Source organism: Taudactylus pleione, unplaced genomic scaffold (assembly GCF_031769625.1).
Source record: "Taudactylus pleione unplaced genomic scaffold, aTauple2 ptg000497l, whole genome shotgun sequence".
In the NCBI taxonomy this organism is placed as follows: domain Eukaryota; kingdom Metazoa; phylum Chordata; class Amphibia; order Anura; family Myobatrachidae; genus Taudactylus; species Taudactylus pleione.
The window spans coordinates 2,774,794-2,800,725 of record NW_028284899.1 but is presented as its reverse complement, the minus strand read 5'-3'; the positions used below and the strand labels follow the sequence as shown (position 1 = coordinate 2,800,725).

General features: G+C 49.0%; 1 protein-coding gene across 1 annotated transcript in view; it reads left to right on the top strand.

Annotated features, from left to right (window-relative positions):
• LOC148502442 (membrane-spanning 4-domains subfamily A member 4D-like) overlaps positions 1-25,932 on the top strand; it is a 51,399-nt gene that overhangs the window by 9,171 nt on the left and 16,296 nt on the right. The window contains exons 2-4 of the mRNA XM_088449828.1: positions 6,551-6,694; positions 6,840-6,962; positions 24,761-24,817. Of these exons, the coding sequence (XP_088305954.1) occupies positions 6,563-6,694; positions 6,840-6,962; positions 24,761-24,817 (312 nt within the window). The 5' untranslated portion in view covers positions 6,551-6,562. The remainder of the gene's footprint in view (positions 1-6,550; positions 6,695-6,839; positions 6,963-24,760; positions 24,818-25,932) is intronic.

Sequence of the window (25,932 nt, the reverse complement as noted above, 5' to 3'; positions counted from 1 at the left end):
GCGTCTGTGTCATAAGTAAAGGGCCGGCTGGCTTGACCGTTAAAGGGTTCTGTAACCCCCAAAGTACACTCCAGTCCAAACCAAAAAAAAATTATTTTCTGTGTTTGTGAATTGTGTGCGCAGTAGCCGCACGTGCATCAACAAAGTAGTGCCAAGCGTGCGCCTGTGTCATAAGTAAAGGGCCAGCTGGCTTGACCGTTAAGGGTGCTGTAACCCCCGAAAGTACACTCCAGTCCAAACCAAAAAAAAAATTATTTTCTGTGTTTGTGAATTGTGTGCGCAGTAGCCGCACGTGCATCAACAAAGTAGTGCCAAGCGTGCGCCTGTGTCATAAGTAAAGGGCCGGCTGGCTTGACCGTTAAAGGGTGCTGTAACCCCCGAAAGTACACTCCAATCCAAACCAAAAAAAAATTATTTTCTGTGTTTGTGAATTGTGTGCGCAGTAGCCGCACGTGCATCAACAAAGTAGTGCCAAGCGTGCGCCTGTGTCATAAGTAAAGGGCCGGCTGGCTTGACCGTTAAGGGTGCTGTAACCCCCGAAAGTACACTCCAGTCCAAACCAAAAAAAAAATAATTTTCTGTGTTTGTGAATTGTGTGCGCAGTAGCCGCACGTGCATCAACAAAGTAGTGCCAAGCGTGCGCCTGTGTCATAAGTAAAGGGCCGGCTGGCTTGACCGTTAAAGGGTGCTGTAACCCCCGAAAGTACACTCCAATCCAAACCAAAAAAAAATTATTTTCTGTGTTTGTGAATTGTGTGCGCAGTAGCCGCACGTGCATCAACAAAGTAGTGCCAAGAGTGCGCCTGTGTCATAAGTAAAGGGCCGGCTGGCTTGACCGTTAAAGGGTGCTGTAACCCCCAAAGTACACTCCAGTCCAAACCAAAAAAAAAATTATTTTCTGTGTTTGTGAATTGTGTGCGCAGTAGCCGCACGTGCATCAACAAAGTAGTGCCAAGCGTGCGCCTGTGTCATAAGTAAAGGGCCAGCTGGCTTGACCGTTAAAGGGTGCTGTAACCCCCGAAAGTACACTCCAGTCCAAACCAAAAAAAAAATTATTTCTGTGTTTAGCCGCACGTATATATCAAATCGATATAACATAAATGGAGGACCAAACTTTCTCCGATAAAAATAAAATAGAGAAAGATCAAGAACCACTTCCTCCTAGTGCTGAAGCTGCTGCCACTAGTCATGACATAGACGATAACATGCCATCAACGTCGTCTGCCAAGGCCGATGCCCAATGTCATAGTAGAGGGCACATACAATCCCAAATGGCAAAGTTCAGGAAAATGACCTTGAAAAAGGCATTTAAATCAGCTGAAGAGAAACGTAAACTTGCCAATATGCCATTTACGACACGGAGTGGCAAGGAACGGCTAAGGTCGATCCCTAGTATGTTCATGACTAGTGGTTCAGCTTCACATGACGATGGAAGCCCTCCTCCCACTAAAAAAATCAAAAGAGTTAAGCTGGCAAAAGCACAGCGAAGAACTGTGCTTTCTAAGAAGATATCACAAATCCCCAAGGAGAGTCCAAGTGTGGTGGTGGTTGCGATGCCTGACCTTCCCAGCACTGGACGGGAAGAGGTGGCTCTTTCCACCATTTGCACGCCCCCTGCAAGTGCTGAAAGGAGCACCCACAGTCCACTTGCTGATATGCAAATTGAAGATGTCACTGTTGAAGTACAACAGGATGAGGATACTGGTGTAGCTGGCGCTGAGGAGGAAGTTGGCGAGGAGGATTCTGATGGTGATGTGGTTTGTTTAAATCAGGCTCCGGGGGAGACAGTTGTTGTCCGTGGGATGAAAAAGCCCATCACGGTCATGCCTGGGCAGAAGACCAAACATTCCACCTCTTTGGTCTGGCAATATTTCTATCCAAATCCGGACAACAACTGTCTTGCCATATGTACCATATGTAAAGGTGAAATAAGTAGGGGTAGGGACGTCAACCACCTAGGAACATCCTCCCTTATACGGCACCTGCAGCGCGTTCATAAAAAGTTACTGTCAAGTTCAGAAACTTTGGCTAAGACCGTAAGCAGTCCAGGGACACCTAAATCCCGTTGTCCTGTTGTATCCAAGCGCCTGCAAACCACACCGTCAACTCCCTCCTCGTCAATTTCCTCCTTAGTCAGGATCGGAAGTAGTCCTGCAGGCCATGTCACTGGCATGACTGACTCTCCTATCCGGGATTCCTCTGGAGGATCCTGCATTGCTACGCCTACTGCTGCCGCTGCTGCTGTTGCTGCTGCTGGGAGTCGTTCATCATCCCAGAGAGGAAGTAGGAACACCACTACTTTTACTAAACAATTGACCCTCCAACAGTCCTTAGCGAGGAGGATGAAGTACGACAGCAGTCATCCTGAAGCAAAACGTATAACTGAGGCCTTGACTGCTATGTTGGTGTTAGACGTGCGTCCGGTATCCGCCATTAGTGCAGTGGGATTTAGACAATTGATGGAGGTAGTGTGTCCCCGGTTCCAAATCCCGTCTAGATTCCACTTCACTAGGCAGGCGATACCGAGACTGTACAGAAACGTCAGAAAAAGTGTCCTCAGTGTCCTGAAAAATGCCGTTGTACACAATGTCCACTTAACCACGGACATGTGGACAAGTGGAACAGGGCAGACTAAGGACTATATGACTGTGACAGCCCACTGGGTAGATGTATCACCTTACGCAGCAACAGCAGCAGCGTCACCAGTAGCAGCATCTCAGAAACGCCAGCTCGTTACAAGGCAGGCTACGCTGTGTATCACCGGTTTCAGTAAGAGGCACACCGCCGACAACCTCTTAGAGAAACTGAGGGAAATCATCGCCCAGTGGCTTACCCCACTTAGACTCTCCTGGGGATTTGTGATATCTGACAACGCCACCAATATTGTGCGGGCATTACATCTGGGCAAATTCCAGCACGTCCCATGTTTTGCTCACACAATAAACTTGGTGGTGCAGAATTTTCTGAAAAGCGACAGGGGCGTGCAGGAGACGCTTTGGGTGGCCCGAAAAATTTCTGGCCACTTTCGCCATTCAGCGACTGCGTGCCGAAGACTGGAGCGCCAGCAAACACTCTTGAACCTGCCCCGCCATCACCTGAAGCAAGAGGTTGTGACGCGGTGGAACTCAACCCTCTATATGCTTCAGAGGATGGAGGAGCAGCAAAAGGCCATACAAGCCTATACATCCACCTATGACATAGGCAAAGGAGGGGGTATGCACCTGACTCAAGCGCAGTGGAGAATGATTTCCGTGTTGTGCAAGGTTCTCCAGCCCTTCGAACTTGCCACACGTGAAGTCAGTTCAGACACAGCCAGCTTGAGTCAGGTCATTCCCCTCATCAGGCTTTTGCAGAAGCAGCTGGAGAAAGTGAAGGAGGAGCTAAGACGGAGCGATTCCGCTCGGCATGTGGGACTTGTGGATGAAGCCCTTCATTCGCTTTGCCAGGATTCCAGGGTGGTCAATCTGTTGAAATCAGACCACTACATTTTGGCCACCGTGCTTGATCCTAGGTTTAAAGCCTATGTGGTGTCTCTCTTTCCGGCCGACACAAGCCAGCAGAGGTGCAAAGACCTGCTGGTGAACACACTGTCAGCTGAAGCGGAACGTGACACGTCAACGGCTCCTTCTTCATTTTCTCCCGCAACTGGGGCTGCCAGGAAAAAACTTAGGTATTCTAAGCAACCCGCTGGCGGTGATGCAGGGCAGGCAGGACCAAGTTTGGACATCTGGTCCAGACTGAAGGACCTGGCAACAATTTCTGACATGTCTACTGTCACTGCATATGATACTGTCACCATTGACAGAATGGTGGAGGATTACATCGGTGACAGCATCCAAGTAGGCATGTCAGACAGTCCATACCTGTACTGGCAGGAAAAAGAGGCAATTTGGAGGCCCCTGTACAAGCTGGCTCTATTTTACCTGAGTTGCCCCCCCTCCAGTGTGTACTCCGAAAGAGTGTTTAGTGCAGCCGGGAACCTTGTCAGCGAAAGGCGTAGGAGGTTGCTTCCACAGAATGTGGAGAAGATGATGTTCATCAAAATGAATTATCAGCTCTTCCAGAGAGACCAGCCTCCAGAAGGTACAGAGGGACCTGTGGTGGTGGATTCAAGTGGGGACGAGTTAATACTTTGTGAGGATGAGGATGTACACACTGAAGAGGGTGAGGAATCGGTGGATGAGGAGGATGAGGATGACATCTTGCCTCCGTAGAGCCAGTTTGTGCAGGGACACATTAATTGCCAGCTTGTTTTGTGGGGGCCCAAACGAACCAATCATTTCAGCCACAGTTGTGTGGCAGACCCTGGCGCTGAAATGATTGATTTGTTAAAGTGTGCATGTCCTGTTTATACAACATAAGGGTGGGTGGGAGGGCCCAAGGACAATTCCATCTTGCACTTCTTTTTTTTCTTTGCATTATGTACAGTTTGAGGCCTAGTTTTTCTAACTGCCATCCTGTCTGCCACTGCAGTGTCACTCCTAGATGGGTCACGTGTTTGTGCCGCCCACTCGTGTCGCTTAGCATAGTCATCCAGCTACCTTGGTGCAACCTTTTGGACATAAAAACACTATTGTGAGGTGTGAGGTGTTCAGAATAGACTGGAAATGAGTGGAAATTAAGGTTATTGAGGTTAATAATAGCATAGGAGCAGAGAAACCAACAAATTCTGTGATTTTAGCTGTTTTTATGCTTTTTTAAAAAAAAATACAGATCCAAAACACAAAACCCAGAACCCAAAACACGGAAGGGTGGTTTTGGCAAAACCAATCCAGATCCAAAACACGAAGAAAGATCCAGATCCAAAACCTAAACACAAAACACGAAAAGTGGCCGGTGCACACCCCTAGTCAAGTCCATCGCGACCATCAGGCTTGCGACGAGACCCTTGTGGTAGGGTCTCGCCCATCGCAAGCCCCAGAGAGCTTTCGGCTCTAACAGGGCCGGAAGCTCTCCACTGACATCACTTGTGATGTCAGTGGGGCCGCCCCCAAACGGTAGGCGTTCTCATGGGAACGCCTCCGTTTGGGCAGCCACCCCCCCGGCCCACCCACCAAACGCCCTTTGGTGCGAGACCCGGAGTGACGGAGTGCCCGTCGCTAGCCGGGTCTCGTGCATGCGCACGACGAAGCCGGCTCCATCGTGCGCATGCGCTGTGGGCCACCATCGACCCGGTTGCGAGCGCTCAGCGCTTGCGACCGGGTCTGAATCAGGCCCTTAATACGAAGGGACCTGCCTGGGTAAAGTGCTCCGTGAGCCTTTTGATCTCCGTATCTATGTAATTGGAGGATGCGTGGTGTGAGGCCCCGGTTGGAGAGACCCAGTGTAGCCCGTAGAACTCCAGGGCCCTCATTCAGAGCCGTACGCTCTGAGCAGAGCGCACGCTCTGAATGAGGGCCGGGCTCCATTTTCATGGAGCGTCCTCCTGGACGCTCGTATAGCTGTGGGTCACCACCCACAGGCTATACGAGCGTGCATTGTGATGGTCGCGATGGTCGAGACCATCGCGACCATCGAATTTGCGAGCCGGAGCCTGCGGTTGAGGTTTTCAACCGCAAGCTCCGGAGTGATTTTGGCTCTATCAGAGCCAAAATCACTCCCACTGACATCACTAGTGATGTCAGTGGGCCGGCTTCTGACGGGAGGCGTTCCCATGGGAACGCCCCCGTCAGGGAGGCACGCCCCCGGCACGCCCACCAAAGGGGGCGTGCTGTCAATCAACATTGACAGCACGCCCCCTTTGATCGGACACAACGAGCGAAGGACTTTCCTTCGCTCGTCGCGTCTGGCGCATGCGCACGACGGAGCTCCCTCCGTCGTGCGCATGCTCAGTCCATAACATCGACCCACTTGCGAGCGGACAGCCGCTCGCGAGTGGGTCTGAATCAGGCCCCAGGTCTTTATGTCCTTTTCCTCGGGGAGTATGTATCCGCACCAGTCAGGGAAGTCCAGTATGATTGGCAGGACTTCCAATCTCAGTCTCCGTCCCACCATGAGGTGGACGCGCAGTGCACAGAAGCCAGCCGGGAGAAGCCGATCACACGTGGCTATACTTAAAGCCGTGATTTGTAATCCATACACAGCAGTAGTTCGTGGCTGGCGATTCAAAGTGCTGGGAAAAGAACACAAGTAGCAGAGCATGCACGATGGTCTCTGTGCAGCGTGGCGTGATGCTGTGTGGATATCTCTTTGTAGCCCTAACGTGTTTCTTCCCTATTTGGGATTTCTTCATTTGGCAATGACATATGGATAACAGTAGTACAAAGGGATCGGTACCCCTTCAGCATTGTATGGGACAAATCAGATTTCTCATGCCCCTTCTCCATGAGGCCACGCCCCTCTTTCAGATGCGCATCTTATGTCCCTATTTGAAAAATGAAGGGGGGGGATGCTCCCTCTGGCCCAGGGCACCAAAAAGTCTACTTACGGCTCTGAATTCAGTTGTTGTTGGTTCTCTGAGAACCGGCACTCCACATCTGTAGTCATCACTAAAGAGCTACCATTGTGTTTTGTTTATTTGATTGTTTTTGTCGTGTTTTCTGTTCTACAGGAATTTCCTAAAATGTCTGTTGCAGCCAATTGTACAACGGATCCCTTTGCAACATCCTCAAACTGGAATTTACCCTTATTGCCTCCACAAAGGAAATCTACATTCTACCTGATATTTCTGAAAGGACAGCCAAAGCCTCTTGGGGTGAGTAATCTTCAGGGAAACAAATGACGGTAAAGTATTGATGCTTTTTCAAGAGGTAAAAAAACTGAACCTTAAATAAGAACCCTAAGATTTAACTGGACTTTCCTGGACACTGCTAAGTTTCTGGTACTGATTTTCTTTTCAGATTGGTCAGATTTCTATGGCTTTCATGCAAATCGCATTTGGGATTATCCTGGTGTTCTCCGATGGAGTTTACAGCTACAGTCTAACTGTCGAAATTGCGATCAACTTTTGGGCAGCTGTAGTTGTGAGTATTATATTAAGAAGCCGACAGGAACACACTTGGGAAAATGGACAATCAAATACATTTTGTAAAAGGAACATTTTCTTTTTGCCCTGAAGGACAGAGAGTATCACATAGGTGCACTAAACTCCTGTAATTTTTCAAACACAGCCTGTAAGTTGACAGTTAGGAGCTGAGTGGCTGGTAGTTTATCACTCTCCAATTTATCACTTTCCAGAGCTTAGTGAATCCCCCCCAAAACTGAAGAAGGGAGGTTCTACAATGACCATTATAATAGCCTCCTATATGACATAAGCAGGGATTTTCAGAAATATGATGGGGTTGAGTGATACTGAGGGGCGGGGCCATATCAAGGAGGTGGAGCCACACACCCTCCAAGAAAAAAATACTATGTCTGTCGCTGCTGCGCACAATGCACAAGGGAAGTATTTGTCCCCCGCAACAGCTGGCCCAGGCCCTCCTGGGCATCTCAAACAACTCCAGGTAAAAAGTATCTGCCCAACCCCCTCTCAGCGTGCCTGCCCATAAGAGAAACCTTTGGGATCTTTTAATGTACTATACTGGTGTTTATTTTAACAAAAAATGTTGTGTGATGTCAGTCCTCAACAAGGGTCAGTCACAACTCCTCGTTACCTTGTGTTCCCCATCTCCTGCACAGAATCACAACTAACATTGATGGGCCCAAAGCATTAAGTGGTAGAAGCCGCATAGACCCCTTGTATTGAAAGAGAATATGAGGCAAATGACTATACATATGCCATAGAAATCCCATCATGAACCACACTGGGTATAAATCTTACCCGACATGTCTTAAAATTTTAACCTATGGATCTGGGCCTCCCAGGATTCTTCTTCATTCTTCCAAAGAGTTGTGGTCATTGTAGTTTGCAAGGTAACATTGGTGTGATAGTGGAGGGACCCTCAACTAGCTATCTAAATGTGGACAACCCCCTGAACATGAATATTTTATTTAGTCCTTATCTCAATTCTTAGACCTGGAGCTCACATTAACATGAGTCTTCCTCTATGCCTCTAAACCAGAAAAGTTCAGGTGTAGGCCCTAAATGCTTATCAACATTCATACCCCATCTTTAGAGCTAATAGAAGGATTTTGCTCTGGTGAAAACGTATTACATTCTAGTTTTAAGAAGGAGAGTTTAAAATTAGTTTTCATTTGATATGTTATATACTGTATCTTGTTTTTGATATGGCTGATATAATTAATGTATGTCAAACTGTCTAAAAGAGCCATGTCAAACTCAAGTCCTACCTGTGGCCACTTTAGGGTCCAAGTAAAGTTTAGTGGATTACACGGGGAGCATCCAAGTGATCACCATGCAATACAGGGAGCATCATAATGATCACCAGGCAATACAGGGAGCATCCCAGTGATAGCCATAAATAGAGCATCATACAAACCACCATACAATACACAGGACATTCCAGTGACTAGATACATATCCACACATGAATCCCAGAGCATGCTCCATGTGAACCCTCTAAAACCCAGGTCTGCGAGGTCTTCCACCAATAACAACCGCCCGTTGTTCCCTTAGAACTATGAGACGTTCACCGGTACTTAGGCGGCCGTCTGATCTTATAACTCGGGGTAATAGAGGTTCACACGGAAATACAATGGAAATCAATGGAGAGAGGAACGACAGGAACAGAAATTGGTATCCAGGAAAGTTGAGAGTCGATGATGTAGCTAATGAACCGATGGTGTGGCTAGGAGCCAGTTGTAGAAGACAGTACTCAATTGATACGCCTTTGGTAGCTGATGGTGCGGCTTGGAGCTGGTTGTAAAAGACAGTACTCAATTGATGTGGCTTTGGGAACCGATGGTGCGGCCTGGAGCCGGTAGTAGAAGAAAGGAAGTTGATAAGGCTTTGAGAGCCGATGGTGTGGCTTGGAGCCAGTAGCAGAAGGAAGTACACAATTGATGCGGCTTTGAGAGCCGATGGTGCAGCTTGGAGCCAATAGCAGAAGGCAGCACACAATTGATGCGCCTTTGAGAGCCAATGGTGCGGCCTGAAGTCAATTGTAGAAGAAAGAAAGTAATTGATGAGGCTTTGAGAGTGCTGATGGTGTGACTTGCAGCCAGTAGCAGAAGGAAGTACACAATTGATGAGGCTTTGAGAGGTGGTAGGCAATTTAGTGTACAAGTTTGTGTACAATTTTGTGTACTTCGGCTTTGAGTGTCGGTACGCAATTTGGTGTACAAGTTTGTGTACAATTTCGTGTACTTCGGCTTTGAGTGCCGGTACGCAATTTGCTGTACTGATTTGTGTACAAGTTAGTGTTCTGCGATTTTGAGCTGATGACAGCATGGGAGCTACTGATGCGGCCCGGTAAACCGTAAGGGAGACAGGTGAGCCGGTGGCAGCTCGGAAGCTGTTGGCGTGGCCAGAGAGACGTAGGAGAGACAGGTGAGCCAGTGGCAGCACGGAAGCTGCTGGTGCGGCCAGAGAGCCGTAGGAGAGACAGGTGAGGCGGTGGGAGCATGGAAGCTGCTGGTGTGGCCAGAGAGCCGTAGGAGAGACAGGTGAGCCTGTGGCAGCTCAGACGCTGTTGGTGTGGCCAGAGAGACGTAGGAGAGCCAGGTGAGCCAGTGACAGCAGGGAAGCTGCTGGTGCGGCCAGAGAGCCGTAGGAGAGACAGGTGAGGCGGTGGGAGCATGGAAGCTGCTGGTGCAGCCAGAGAGCCGTAGGAGACAGGTGAGCCTGTGGCAGCACAGAAGCTGCTGGTGTGGCCAGAGAGCCGTAGGAGAGACAGGTGAGCCTGTGGCAGCTCAGACGCTGTTGGTGTGGCCAGGGAGCTGTAGGAGAGACAGGTGAGCCGCTGGCAGCACGGAAGCTGCTGGTGTGGCCAGAGAGCCGTAGGAGAGACAGGTAAGCCTGTGGAAGCTCAGACGCTGTTGGTGTGGCCAGGGAGCTGTAGGAGAGACAGGTGAGCTGGTAGCAGCACGGAAGCTGTTGGTGCAGCTGAGCCGAGTGGACCTACAGGAACACTATAGTTGGCCAGGCGGCAAAAGTCCAGTGTGTACAAATAGGAAGACCGCCCGATAGCATGTGATGTCCTGAGGCGTGCCAATCGCCTAGCAACTGAGGAAACCGGAACAACAGCATCATGCAATGGTGAACTTCTGGAGGGAGATAAGTCATGACCGTGACTTGTAACACTTACCTGACTAAGGTAACACAATATCGCCACCTATTCTCTCTGCGTTAAGCCATATGTCATCTCCTCCTTCTTCCCTCTCCTACAATGGATCAATATGCAGCTTCCTTCACCGTAGATGGCGTTAACTGATGACCAGGCATAAAATTGGTACCAAGAGCCAGTAGATGGAGATACCCTCCTGCTACCTCTATTCTTCACTATCATCCTCATCCTTTCTCTTCTACACGTTTTTGCATGCAGGGTAACTACTGGCCAACAAATGCTGAACAGCTTTGTTTTTACACCGCAATTTAGATTTCAGTTTGGAGACACCCCTCTCACATATCTCTCTGCTGGAGTACACATACACTTTGTTACAATCTGGTGATTATAAGGTGTTAATATTCTCTTTAGTGTAGCAATCCAAAGACCATCTCATCGCATTCACCCACGTTGCAAGTTTTTCCTCGCACCCTATAGAGGGGCACGACTTCAGAGGAACTGGTGGATAGGTGCGCAGCGGAGCATGTTGACAATACCCGGCGGAATAATTGTATGGACCCTTATGAATGATAATAATCTGAATCATATAATAATATACTTATGGTTGTTATTTTATTCCACAAACACAAATATGGCTCCTAACTGTAGTGGGATAAGTGCAGTGGCAGCTCTTAACCTTTTTGATGAGGGGGGCTGCCAATGCTGCTGGCTGGATGGTCAGCAGTGCTGCTTGCGCTGCAGTCTGGATGGTGGCTGTCCGTGCTGCAGCGCCTGCCACGTCCACTGTGCATAGACAAAGGATCTTGCAGGCACTGAGATCGGTGCATGCGCACAAATACTGACAGACTGGGGCATGCGCACAAGCACTGGCTTCTAGGGACTGCAACGGCTGCAGCCCATGGAGGACGGGTAGGGCAGATGGCAAATGGCTTCCCACTGGAAAGTCTCTCTGTTAGTTGCTGCCTGTACTGGCAGTCCCAGGGGGAGGAAACACCACTGATTAGCAGAGATAGTGCCTCCCATGGGAAGCCACACACTGCCAGTGCAGCACCAGTGGCGGATCTAAGGGGGGGCGATTGGAGCGATCGCCCCCCCTAGCAAAGGGCCTGATTCAGAGCCGGACGCAATTAGCGCTTGCTCGTACAGAAAATAGGGGTGGCTATTCAAATGAGCCGTTCGCTCTGTGCGTTCTGTTCACGCCTCTAGGTCTGAACGAGCGAACAAAACTTGCGGTCGTATTTTGGAAAAATACGCCCCCTGGCGACTCGCATCCTACGTCATGTCCGCTATTTATTAGATTAATCGAGTACATCGACCAGGGTATGAACTGCTCGCTATTCTTGTGGTTGGTATTTGCTACCACAATCTTGCGAGCAGTTCTGGCTATAAAATAACCCAGTGACGTGGTGAATGACGCTCCTGTATTAATTATGCACACCCTTAAAACGCCCGTTTTGACCTTTAAGCACGCCTGCGTTCTGATCTCCACTCCCCGTTTTCAAACACCTTCCCCTGTTACCACCCACATACGCCTCATTCTGTCACTCAAAATAGCAGGCATTTGCTGTTTAGCGAACAAACGATTTTCGGCCACACTGACGATCCGTACGCATGCGCAGTTGGGCAAACATCGCTCGGAGCGAACGAGTGGCCGCTTACGAGCGGCTCTGAATCAGGCCCATAGTCCGCATCATGCACGGTGCTGCACAGGCTGTGTTCAGTGATCGGAGCCTGTGCAATGCGTGGGGACCAAATTATACAGGCTCCAATCACAGCACAGGCTAAACAGCTCAGTGCATGATCAGGGACAGGGTAGAGAAAATGCCCTTCGTCTGAAGGACCTTGTCGATGTCAGGCGATGGGCAGAGCTGAGGGCAGGGCCAAAGGCAGTGGCACCTTGGCGGGAGGCACAAAAAGTGACAGGGCGTCCATGGCTCCATGCTGTATAGCTAGCAGCCAGGTCACGGAACGGAAGCAGGACTCCAGCAGGGGAGGATGCAGCAGCAGAGCTGCGGGAACCCACGAGTGGATGCGGCCAGTGACTCTCCGGCTGGCTGATAGTAAGGAGTTTGGGCTGCCTGGCAGTGGGATGCTGTAAGGAAGTAGTGTCAAACTCGGCCCCCCAGCTCTTGTGGGACTACATATCCCAGCATGCCCTAATAGCAAAACTGTGGCAGTGCATGCTGGGATGTGTAGTTTCACTGCAGCTGGAGGGCCCGAGTTTGACACCACTGCAGTAAGAGGAGCTTGGTCTTCCTGGCAGGGGGGTGGAGGGACGCTAGGGCTGACAAGGAGATAGAGGGGTACTGTATCTAGGGCTGTCACGTGGTGCGTATATATAGAATGCTGGGGGCTGTCACGTGGTGTGTATAGGGCCACAACTAGTGGGGGGGGCTGGAGGTGCACGTGCACCGGGTGCGCTGCTGCACCCGCCGCTAGTGTCTTCCAGCCTGGCACCGCAGGGAGGCTCCAAGACGGACGCCCGCTGAGATTTTATTACCAGCGGGCGCCCGGCTCCTTCCCTGCAGCGCTGCGATAGCCGGAGGATGGAGTTCTCTCCTGAACTCCAGCTTCCGGCTCTCCCCACGGGAACTATGGGAGAGACGTCATGACATCTCTCTCATAGTTCCGAGGAGCAGCCGGACGGCGGCAGACGCAGGAGTATGGGCACTACTATGGGGGCATTACTATGGGGGCATTACTGTATGGGCATTACTATATGGGCACTACTATGGGAGCATTACTATATTGGTATTACCTCAGGGAGCATTACTGTAGGAGCACTGCTGCAGGGGGCATTACTATGGGGGAATTACTATGGGGGCATTACTATTAGGGGTGTGCACCGGCCACTTTTCGTGTTTTGTGTTTTGGTTTTGGATCTGGATCTTTCTTCGTGTTTTGGATCTGGATTGGTTTTGCCAAAACCACCCTTCCGTGTTTTGGGTTCTGGGTTTTGTGTTTTGGATCTGTATTTTTTTGAAAAAAAGCATAAAAACAGCTAAAATCACAGAATTTGTAGGTTTTTCTGCTCCTATGCTATTATTAACCTCAATAACCTTAATTTCCACTCATTTCCAGTCTATTCTGAACACCTCACACCTCACAATAGTGTTTTTATGTCCAAAAGGTTGCACCGAGGTAGCTGGATGACTATGCTAAGCGACACGAGTGGGCGGCACAAACACGTGACCCATCTAGGAGTGACACTGCAGTGGCAGACAGGATGGCAGTTAGAAAAACTAGGCCCCAAACTGTACATAATGCAAAGAAAAAAAGAGGTGCAAGATGGAATTGTCCTTGGGCCCTCCCACCCACCCTTATGTTGTATAAACAGGACATGCACACTTTAACAAATCAATCATTTCAGCGCCAGGGTCTGCCACACAACTGTGGCTGAAATGATTGGTTCGTTTGGGCCCCCACAAAACAAGCTGGCAATTAATGTGTCCCTGCACAAACTGGCTCTACGGAGGCAAGATGTCATCCTCATCCTCCTCATCCACCGATTCCTCACCCTCTTCAGTGTGTACATCCTCATCCTCACAAAGTATTAACTCGTCCCCACTTGAATCCACCACCACAGGTCCCTCTGTACGTTCTGGAGGCTGGTCTCCCTGGAAGAGCTGATAATTCATTTTGATGAACATCATCTTCTCCACATTCTGTGGAAGCAACCTCCTACGCCTTTCGCTGACAAGGTTCCCGGCTGCACTAAACACTCTTTCGGAGTACACACTGGAGGGGGGGCAACTCAGGTAAAATAGAGCCAGTTTGTACAGGGGCCTCCAAATTGCCTCTTTTTCCTGCCAGTACAGGTATGGACTGTCTGACATGCCTACTTGGATGCTGTCACCGATGTAATCCTCCACCATTCTGTCAATGGTGACAGTATCATATGCAGTGACAGTAGACATGTCAGAAATTGTTGCCAGGTCCTTCAGTCCGGACCAGATGTCCAAACTTGGTCCTGCCTGCCCTGCATCACCGCCAGCGGGTTGCTTAGGATACCTAAGTTTTTTCCTGGCAGCCCCAGTTGCGGGAGAAAATGAAGAAGGAGCCGTTGACGTGTCACGTTCCGCTTCAGCTGACAGTGTGTTCACCAGCAGGTCTTTGCACCTCTGCAGGCTTGTGTCGGCCGGAAAGAGAGACACCACATAGGCTTTAAACCTAGGATCGAGCACGGTGGCCAAAATGTAGTGGTCTGATTTCAACAGATTGACCACCCTGGAATCCTGGCAAAGCGAATGAAGGGCTTCATCCACAAGTCCCACATGCCGAGCGGAATCGCTCCGTCTTAGCTCCTCCTTCACTTTCTCCAGCTGCTTCTGCAAAAGCCTGATGAGGGGAATGACCTGACTCAAGCTGGCAGTGTCTGAACTGACTTCACGTGTGGCAAGTTCGAAGGGCTGAAGAACCTTGCACAACACGGAAATCATTCTCCACTGCGCTTGAGTCAGGTGCATACCCCCTCCTTTGCCTATGTCATAGGTGGATGTATAGGCTTGTATGGCCTTTTGCTGCTCCTCCATCCTCTGAAGCATATAGAGGGTTGAGTTCCACCGCGTCACAACCTCTTGCTTCAGGTGATGGCGGGGCAGGTTCAAGAGTGTTTGCTGGCGCTCCAGTCTTCGGCACGCAGTCGCTGAATGGCGAAAGTGGCCAGAAATTTTTCGGGCCACCCAAAGCGTCTCCTGCACGCCCCTGTCGCTTTTCAGAAAATTCTGCACCACCAAGTTTATTGTGTGAGCAAAACATGGGACGTGCTGGAATTTGCCCAGATGTAATGCCCGCACAATATTGGTGGCGTTGTCAGATATCACAAATCCCCAGGAGAGTCTAAGTGGGGTAAGCCACTGGGCGATGATTTCCCTCAGTTTCTCTAAGAGGTTGTCGGCGGTGTGCCTCTTACTGAAACCGGTGATACACAGTGTAGCCTGCCTTGTAACGAGCTGGCGTTTCTGAGATGCTGCTACTGGTGACGCTGCTGCTGTTGCTGCGTAAGGTGATACATCTACCCAGTGGGCTGTCACAGTCATATAGTCCTTAGTCTGCCCTGTTCCACTTGTCCACATGTCCGTGGTTAAGTGGACATTGTGTACAACGGCATTTTTCAGGACACTGAGGACACTTTTTCTGACGTTTCTGTACAGTCTCGGTATCGCCTGCCTAGTGAAGTGGAATCTAGACGGGATTTGGAACCGGGGACACGCTACCTCCATCAATTGTCTAAATCCCACTGCACTAATGGCGGATACCGGACGCACGTCTAACACCAACATAGCAGTCAAGGCCTCAGTTATACGTTTTGCTTCAGGATGACTGCTGTCGTACTTCATCCTCCTCGCTAAGGACTGTTGGAGGGTCAATTGTTTAGTAAAAGTAGTGGTGTTCCTACTTCCTCTCTGGGATGATGAACGACTCCCAGCAGCAGCAGCAACAGCAGCAGCGGCAGCAGTAGGCGTAGCAATGCAGGATCCTCCGGAGGAATCCCGGATAGGAGAGTCAGTCATGCCAGTGATATGGCCTGCAGGACTACTTCCGATCCTGACTAAGGAGGAAATTGACGAGGAGGGAGTTGACGGTGTGGTTTGCAGGCGCTTGGATACAACAGGACAACGGGATTTAGGTGTCCCTGGACTGCTTACGGTCTGAGCCAAAGTTTCTGAACTTGACAGTAACTTTTTATGAACGCGCTGCAGGTGCCGTATAAGGGAGGATGTTCCTAGGTGGTTGACGTCCCTACCCCTACTTATTTCACCTTTACATATGGTACATATGGCAAGACAGTTGTTGTCCGGATTTGGATAGAAATATTGCCAGACCAAAGAGGTGGAATGTTTGGTCTTCTGCCCAGGCATGACCGTGATGGGCTTTTTCATCCCACGGACAACAACTGTCTCCCCCGGAGCCTGATTTAAACAAACCACATCACCATCAGAATCCTCCTCGCCAACTTCCTCCTCAGCGCCAGCTACACCAGTATCCTCATCCTGTTGTACTTCAACAGTGACATCTTCAATTTGCATATCAGCAAGTGGACTGTGGGTGCTCCTTTCAGCACTTGCAGGGGGCGTGCAAATGGTGGAAAGAGCCACCTCTTCCCGTCCAGTGCTGGGAAGGTCAGGCATCGCAACCACCACCACACTTGGACTCTCCTTGGGGATTTGTGATATCTTCTTAGAAAGCACAGTTCTTCGCTGTGCTTTTGCCAGCTTAACTCTTTTGATTTTTTTAGTGGGAGGAGTGCTTCCATCGTCATGTGAAGCTGAACCACTAGTCATGAACATACTAGGGATCGACCTTAGCCGTTCCTTGCCACTCCGTGTCGTAAATGGCATATTGGCAAGTTTACGTTTCTCTTCAGCTGATTTAAATGTCTTTTTCAAGGTCATTTTCCTGAACTTTGCCATTTGGGATTGTATGTGCCCTCTACTATGACATTGGGCATCGGCCTTGGCAGACGACGTTGATGGCATGTTATCGTCTATGTCATGACTAGTGGCAGCAGCTTTAGCACTAGGAGGAAGTGGTTCTTGATCTTTCTCTATTTTATTTTTATCGGAGAAAGTTTGGTCCTCCATTTATGTTATATCGATTTGATATATACGTGCGGCTAAACACAGAAAATAATTTTTTTTTTGGTTTGGACTGGAGTGTACTTTGTGGGTTACAGCACCCTTTAACGGTCAAGCCAGCCGGCCCTTTACTTATGACACAGGCGCACTCTTGGCACTACTTTGTTGATGCACGTGCGGCTACTGCGCACACAATTCACAAACACAGAAAATAATTTTTTTTTGGTTTGGACTGGAGTGTACTTTGGGGGTTACAGCACCCTTTAACGGTCAAGCCAGCCGGCCCTTTACTTATGACACAGGCGCACGCTTGGCACTACTTTGTTGATGCACGTGCGGCTACTGCGCACACAATTCACAAACACAGAAAATAATTTTTTTTTGGTTTGGACTGGAGTGTACTTTCGGGGGTTACAGCACCCTTTAACGGTCAAGCCAGCCGGCCCTTTACTTATGACACAGGCGCACGCTTGGCACTACTTTGTTGATGCACGTGCGGCTACTGCGCACACAATTCACAAACACAGAAAATAATTTTTTTTTGGTTTGGACTGGAGTGTACTTTCGGGGGTTACAGCACCCTTTAACGGTCAAGCCAGCCGGCCCTTTACTTATGACACAGGCGCACGCTTGGCACTACTTTGTTGATGCACGTGCGGCTACTGCGCACACAATTCACAAACACAGAAAATAATTTTTTTTTGGTTTGGACTGGAGTGTACTTTCGGGGGTTACAGCACCCTTTAACGGTCAAGCCAGCCGGCCCTTTACTTATGACACAGGCGCACGCTTGGCACTACTTTGTTGATGCACGTGCGGCTACTGCGCACACAATTCACAAACACAGAAAATAATTTTTTTTTTGGTTTGGACTGGAGTGTACTTTCGGGGGTTACAGCACCCTTAACGGTCAAGCCAGCCGGCCCTTTACTTATGACACAGGCGCACGCTTGGCACTACTTTGTTGATGCACGTGCGGCTACTGCGCACACAATTCACAAACACAGAAAATAATTTTTTTTTGGGTTTGGACTGGAGTGTACTTTCGGGGGTTACAGCACCCTTAACGGTCAAGCCAGCCGGCCCTTTACTTATGACACAGGCGCACGTTTGGCACTACTTTGTTGATGCACGTGCGGCTACTGCGCACACAATTCACAAACACAGAAAATAATTTTTTTTTTGGTTTGGACTGGAGTGTACTTTCGGGGGTTACAGCACCCTTAACGATCAAGCCAGCCGGCCCTTTACTTATGACACAGGCGCACGCTTGGCACTACTTTGTTGATGCACGTGCGGCTACTGCGCACACAATTCACAAACACAGAAAATAATTTTTTTTTGGTTTGGACTGGAGTGTACTTTCGGGGGTTACAGCACCCTTTAACGGTCAAGCCAGCCGGCCCTTTACTTATGACACAGGCGCATGCTTGGCACTACTTTGTTGATGCACGTGCGGCTACTGCGCACACAATTCACAAACACAGAAAATATATTATTTTTTTAGCACTTGGGGGGAGCACCCCTGATGGACAGAGCACCCCCTGGACAACACTACAGCACCCCTTTAGGACTGGGACACTGCACAGGACTTTGGAGTGGACACAGCCCCTATGGAGAACTGACTGCACAACACAGTCCAGCCAGCCCCTATGGACTTTGAAGTAGTGGACACAGCCCCTATTAACAACAGCAGCACAGCACAACACAGCCAGCCCCTATGGACTTTGAAGTAGTGGACAACAGCAGCACTACACTACACTACACTACACAGCACTAACTCCCACCCTCCCTCTTCACTGTCCACAGCCGAGTGAGAAAATGGCGCCGACGCGGGTACCTTATATAGGATTCAAAACCCGCGAGACTCGGAAGGCGGGATGATGACGTTTTGCCTCGATGTCAGATCCGAGTCAGGCGGGAAAAGTCGAGCCTGACTCGGATCGGACTCGGATCGGGGGGGCTCGGGGGGGTTCGGATTTCAGAAATCCGAACCCGCTCACCCCTAATTACTATATGGGCACTACTATAGGGGCATTACTATATTGGCATTACCTCAGGGGGCATTACTGTAGGAGCACTGCTGCAGGGGGAATTACTATGGGGGAATTACCAGGGCGGGCACCAAATTACAGTTTTACCCCAGATGACAAACAGAAAGGGGAGGTGCCAATACAGGAGAGAAGAGGAGTGATAACTAATCATTTAATCGCTCCCCCCCCCGCCCCTGAAAGAGCAGTATAGATCCGCCACTGTGCAGCACGGACTCTCTCCAAGCTCCAACTGGGCGGTGGCGGATTTTACTGGGTGGGATGCAGCTATGCAGCCCCTAGTGAAAATCTGCCACTGGATTAATGTGTGTTTGTTTATACAGAACCCCATTGTTAACAATGAGCTTTATTACAAATTACTAGGGGTGTGCACCGGCCACTTTTCGTGTTTTGTGTTTTGGTTTTGGATCTGGATCTTTCTTCGTGTTTTGGATCTGGATTGGTTTTGCCAAAACCACCCTTCGGTGTTTTGGGTTCTGGGTTTTGTGTTTTGGATCTGTATTTTTTTTTTAAAAAGCATAAAAACAGCTAAAATCACAGAATGTGTTGATTTTTCTGCTCCTATGCTATTATTAACCTCAAAAACCTTAATTTCCACTAATTTCCAGTTTATTCTGAACACCTCACACCTCACAATGGTGTTTTTATGTCCAAAAGGTTGCACCGAGGTAGCTGGATGACTATGCTAAGAGATACGAGTGGGCGGCACAAACACGTGGCCCATCTAGGAGTGACACTGCAGTGGCAGACAGGATGGCAGTTTGAAAAACTAGGCCCCAAACAGTACATAATGCAAAGAAAAAAAGAGGTGCAAGATGGAATTGTCCTTGGGCCCTCCCACCCACCCTTATGTTGAATAAACAGGACATGCACACTCTAACAAACCAATCATTTCAGCGCCAGGGTCTGCCACACGACTGTGGCTGAAATGATTGGTTCGTTTGGGCCCCCACAAAACAAGCTGGCAATTAATCTGGCCCTGCACAAACTGGCTCTACGGAGGCAAGATGTCGTCCTCATCCTACTCATTCACCGATTCCTCACCCTCTTCAGTGTTGTGTACATCCTCATCCTCACAGAGTATTAATTCGTGCCCGCTGGAATCCATCACCACAGGTCCCTCTGTACGTTCTGGAGGCTGGTCTCCCTGGAAAAGTTGATAATTCATTTTTATGAACATCATCTTCTCCACATTTTGTGGAAGCAACCTCCTACGCCTTTTGCTGACAAGGTTCCCAGCTGCACTAAACACTCTTTCGGAGTACACACTGGAGAGGGGGCAACTCAGGTAAAATAGAGCCAGTTTGTACAGGGGCCTCCAAATTGCCTCTTTTCCTGCCAGTACATGTACGGACTGTCTGACATGCCTACTTGGATGCTGTCACCGATGTAATCCTTTAACAGACAGACGCACGCTTGTCGCTGCTGCTTTGAGGATGCAGGTGCGGCTACAGCCCACACAATTCACAAAGACAGGAAAAAAAAGAAGAATTTTTTTATTGTTTGTGGAGCGCACTTTGAGGGTTACACCACCCTTTAACAGACAGACGCACGCTTGTCGCTGCTGCTTTAAGGATGGAGGTGCGGCTACAGCCCACACATTTCACAAAGACAGAAAAAAAAAGAAGAATTTTTTTATTGTTTGTGGAGCACACTTTGAGGGTTACACCACCCTTTAACAGACAGACGCACGCTTGTCGCTGCTGCTTTAAGGATGCAGGTGTGGCTACAGCCCACACATTTCACAAAGACAGAAAAAAAAAGAAGAATTTTTTTATTGTTTGTGGAGCGCACTTTGAGGGTTACACCACCCTTTAACAGACAGACGCACGCTTGTCGCTGCTGCTTTAAGGATGCAGGTGCGGCTACAGCCCACACATTTCACAAAGACAGGAAAAAAATAAGAATTTTTTTATTGTTTGTGGAGCGCACTTAGAGGGTTACACCACCCTTTAACAGACAGACGCACGCTTGTCGCTGCTGCTTTGAGGATGCAAGTGCGGCTACAGCCCACACAATTCACAAAGACAGGAAAAAAAAGAAGATTTTTTTTATTGTTTGTGGAGCGCACTTTGAGGGTTACACCACCCTTTAACAGACAGATGCACGCTTGTCACTGCTGCTTTAAGGATGCAGGTGCGGCTACAGCCCACACATTTCACAAAGAGAAAAAAAAAGAAGAATTTTTTTATTGTTTGTGGAGCGCACTTTGAGGGTTACACCACCCTTTAACAGACAGACGCACGCTTGTCGCTGCTGCTTTAAGGATGCAGGTGCGGCTACAGCCCACACAATTCACAAAGACAGGGAAAAAAAGAAGAATTTTTTTATTGTTTGTGGAGCGCACTTTGAGGGTTACACCACCCTTTAACAGACAGATGCACGCTTGTCGCTGCTGCTTTAAGGATGCAGGTGCGGCTACAGCCCACACATTTCACAAAGACAGAAAAAAAAAGAAGAATTTTTTTATTGTTTGTGGAGCGCACTTTGAGGGTTACACCACCCTTTAATAGACAGACCCACGCTTGTCGCTGCTGCTTTGAGGACAGTATCATATGCAGTGACAGTAGACTTGTCAGAAATTGTTGGCACGTCCTTCAGTTACGGACCAGATGTCCAAACTGGCCCTTGACTTATGACACAGGCGCACGCTTGGCGCTGCTACTGTGTTGGTGCACGTGCAGCTACATCGCACGCAAGTCACAAACACATAAAAAAAATTGTTTTTTATTTTTTGGAGCACTTTGAGGGTTACACCACCCTTTAACAGACAGACGCACGCTTGTCGCTGCTGCTTTGAGGATGCAAGTGCGGCTACAGCCCACACAATTCACAAAGACAGGAAAAAAAAGATTTTTTTTATTGTTTGTGGAGCGCACTTTGAGGGTTACACCACCCTTTAACAGACAGATGCACGCTTGTCGCTGCTGCTTTAAGGATGCAGGTGCGGCTACAGCCCACACATTTCACAAAGAGAAAAAAAAAGAAGAATTTTTTTATTGTTTGTGGAGCGCACTTTGAGGGTTACACCACCCTTTAACAGACAGACGCACGCTTGTCGCTGCTGCTTTAAGGATGCAGGTGCGGCTACAGCCCACACAATTCACAAAGACAGGGAAAAAAAGAAGAATTTTTTTATTGTTTGTGGAGCGCACTTTGAGGGTTACACCACCCTTTAACAGACAGATGCACGCTTGTCGCTGCTGCTTTAAGGATGCAGGTGCGGCTACAGCCCACACATTTCACAAAGACAGAAAAAAAAAGAAGAATTTTTTTATTGTTTGTGGAGCGCACTTTGAGGGTTACACCACCCTTTAATAGACAGACCCACGCTTGTCGCTGCTGCTTTGAGGACAGTATCATATGCAGTGACAGTAGACTTGTCAGAAATTGTTGGCACGTCCTTCAGTTACGGACCAGATGTCCAAACTGGCCCTTGACTTATGACACAGGCGCACGCTTGGCGCTGCTACTGTGTTGGTGCACGTGCGGCTACATCGCACGCAAGTCACAAACACATAAAAAAAATAGTTTTTTATTTTTTGGAGCACTTTGAGGGTTACACCACCCTTTAACAGACAGACGCACGCTTGTCGCTGCTGCTTTGAGGATGCAAGTGCGGCTACAGTCCACACAATTCACAAAGACTGGAAAAACAAGAATAATTTTTTTATTGTTTGTGGAGCACACTTTGAGGGTTACACCACCCTTTAGCAGACAGACGCACGCTTGTCGCTGCTGCTTTAAGGATGCAGGTGCGGCTACAGCCCACACATTTCACAAAGAGAAAAAAAAAGAAGAATTTTTTTATTGTTTGTGGAGCGCACTTTGAGGGTTACATCACCCTTTAACAGACAGACGCACGCTTGTCGCTGCTGTTTTGAGGATTCAGGTGGAATCTAGACGGGATTTGGAACCGGGGACACACTACCTCCATCAATTGTCTAAATCCCACTGCACTAATGGCGGATACCGGATGCACGTCTAACACCAACATAGCAGTCAAGGCCTCAGTTATACGTTTTGCTTCAGGATGACTGCTGTCGTACTTCATCCTCCTCGCTAAGGACTGTTGGAGGGTCAATTGTTTAGTAAAAGTAGTGGTGTTCCTACTTCCTCTCTGGGATGATGAACAACTCCCAGCAGCAGCAACAGCACTAGGAGGAAGTGGTTCTTGATCATTCCCTATTTTATTTTTATCGGAGAAAGTTTGGTCCTCCATTTATGTTACATTGATATATATACGTGCGGCTAAGGCGCACACAAACACAGAAAATATTTTTTTATTTTTGCTGGAGAGTAGTGCACTTTGTGGGTTACACCACCCTTTAAGAAATGATCCAGCCGGCTCTTTACTTATGGGACACAGGCGCACGCTTGGCGCTGTTCCTTTGTTGATGCACGTGCGGCTACTGCGCACACAATTCACAAACACAGAAATATTTTTTATTTTGTTTGGAGTGTACTTTGGGGGTTACAGCACCCTTTAACGGTCAAGCCAGCTGACCCTTTACTTATGACACAGGCGCACGCTTGGCACTACTTTGTTGATGCACGTGCGGCTACTGCGCACACAATTCACAAACACAGAAAATATTTTTTATTTTGTTTGGAGTGTACTTTGGGTGTTACAGCACCCTTTAATGGTCAAGCCAGCTGACCCTTTACTTATGACACAGGCGCACGCTTGGCACTACTTTGTTGATGCACGTGCGGCTACTGCACACACAATTCATAAAAACAAATTTTTTTTTTTTTTATTTTGTTTGGAGTGCCCTTTGGGGTTTACAGCACCCTTTAACGGACAAGCCAGCCGGCCTTTTACTTATGGGACACAGGCGCACGCTTGGCGCTGCTCCTTCGTTGATGCACGTGCAGCCACAGTGCACACAATTCACAAACACAGAAAAAATTTTTTATTTTGTTTGGAGTTCCCTTTGGGGGTTACAGCACCCTTTAGCGGTCAATCCAGCCGGCCCTTTATTTATGGGACACAGGCGCACGCTTGGCACTACTTTGTTGATGCACGTGCGGCTACTGTGCACACAATTCACAAACACAAAAAAATATATTTTTTTATTTTGTTTGGAGTGCCCTTTGGGGGTTACAGCACCCTTTAACAGACTAGCCAGCTGGCCTTTTACTTATGGGACACAGGCGCACGCTTGGCACTACTTTGTTGATGCATGTGCGACTACTGCGCACACAATTCACAAACATAAAAAAATATATTTTTTTATTTTGTTTGGAGTGCCCTTTGGGGGTTACAGCACCCTTTAACGGACAAGCCAGCTGGCCTTTTACTTATGGGACACAGGCGCACGCTTGGCGCTGCTCCTTTGTTGATTCACGTGCAGCCACAGTGCACACAATTCACAAACACAGAAAAAATATTTTTTTTTTTAGCACTTGGGGGGAGCACCCCTGATGGACAGAGCACCCCCTGGACAACACTACAGCACCCCTTTAGGACTGGGACACTGCACAGGACTTTGGAGTGGACACAGCCCCTATGGACAACTGACTTCACAACACAGTCCATCCAGCCCCTATGGACTTTGAAGTAGTGGACACAGCCCCTATGGACAACAGCAGCACAGCGCAGCACAGCACAGCACAACACTACACTGCACTACACTACACTACAACACTACACTACACTACACAGCCCAGCCAGCCCTAACTCCCACCCTCCCTCTTCACTGTCCACAGCCGAGTGAGAAAATGGCGCCGACGCGGGTACCTTATATAGGATCCAAAACCCGCGACACCCGGAAGGCGGGATGATGACGTTTTGCCTCGATTTTCAGATCCGAGTCAGGCGGGAAAAGTCGAGCCTGACTCGGATCGGCCTTGGATCGGGGAGGCTCGGGGGGGTTCAGATTTCAGAAATCCGAACCCGCTCACCCCTACAAATTACTTCATGTCTTCATCATCTGCAAGTTAATGTGTTTTCCACTTTATAAAATGCAAACAGCACAATATATTTCTTCTTTGATCTTTGCAGTATGTTACGTCTGGATCTCTGTCAGTCGCAGCAGAAGACACAGAGTCGCGCTGTCTGGTGAGCTATATGTCATTTAGTTGGGTTAGTCCAGCAAAGGAGGGTGTTAAACTTAGTTTTTCAGCAAACAGTCACAGGGTGTGCCCTTTTATATTGGCAGCAGGGACATCTGCAGGGCCCTTGTCATGTTGTTAAATGTTGGGGCCCTCTGCTGAAACTGTGCATTGCCCACTGAAGAGGGTATGGTCATGCCATCTTGAGGGTTTGAATACCTCTTTGGCAAGCCCTGGGCCCAGGTACTTTGACTTAGTATTAGGCATGGTCGGCATGTGTGTAGAGGCATCAATGGCTGGGTGGTTTTGCAGAATGAATATAGTCATTTATCACCAGGGAGAAAAATGCATTGACGGCAGAGACGGCCCTAGCCAAATTAGTGCCCTAGGCAAGATTTTCGGAGGTGCCCCCCTCCACATGAGATCCTGAAAAGGGGTGTGGGCAGCACCCACCCTCACCCACCACCCCTATCCCAGCAGAGCACCCCTCTCCCAGCAGTGAGCACCACAGCACCCCTGCCCTCTCCAAGTTTCAAACTTACTTTACTTAAGCGAAGCCTGCAGAGCCATCCGACTCAAGGTACAGCAAACCGCGGGCATCGCTTTTCCCATCTTAGGTTGGCAGGCCGCAGCTGTGTGTGATGATTGCTGGAGGCGGAACCCAGAGCCATTAGGTGTGACTCACTACTCCGAGCTCCGCAAAGGCCCATGGTGCAGCAGCCCTCCCGGGACCATTTACTTATAGTCCTGAATGAGCCTCTGCCCATGCGCAGAAGCTCATTCTGATTGTGTGACGCCTCAGAGTCTGCCCGGCGCTAACCACTAGCCACTGTCCAGGAGTGCTGCCCCCGCAAACTGCTGCCGGCTGTTCCCGCTCACTGTTTGTTACTGCCATGCCTGATCGGAGCTGTCAGCTGAGCTCCGATCGCGGACGCTATGCAGCGGCACTAGCAGCTGCCAGAGTCTCTGCCCAGCCACCACCAGCCCTAGGCAGGCTTGGATGCCCCTAGACATTCCAAATACCCTAGGCATTTGCTTAGTTTGTCTATGCCTAGGGCCGGCTCTGATTGACGGAATGAGAAAACTCAATATGATGTGGGTCTGGGTTGAACGGGGAAAATG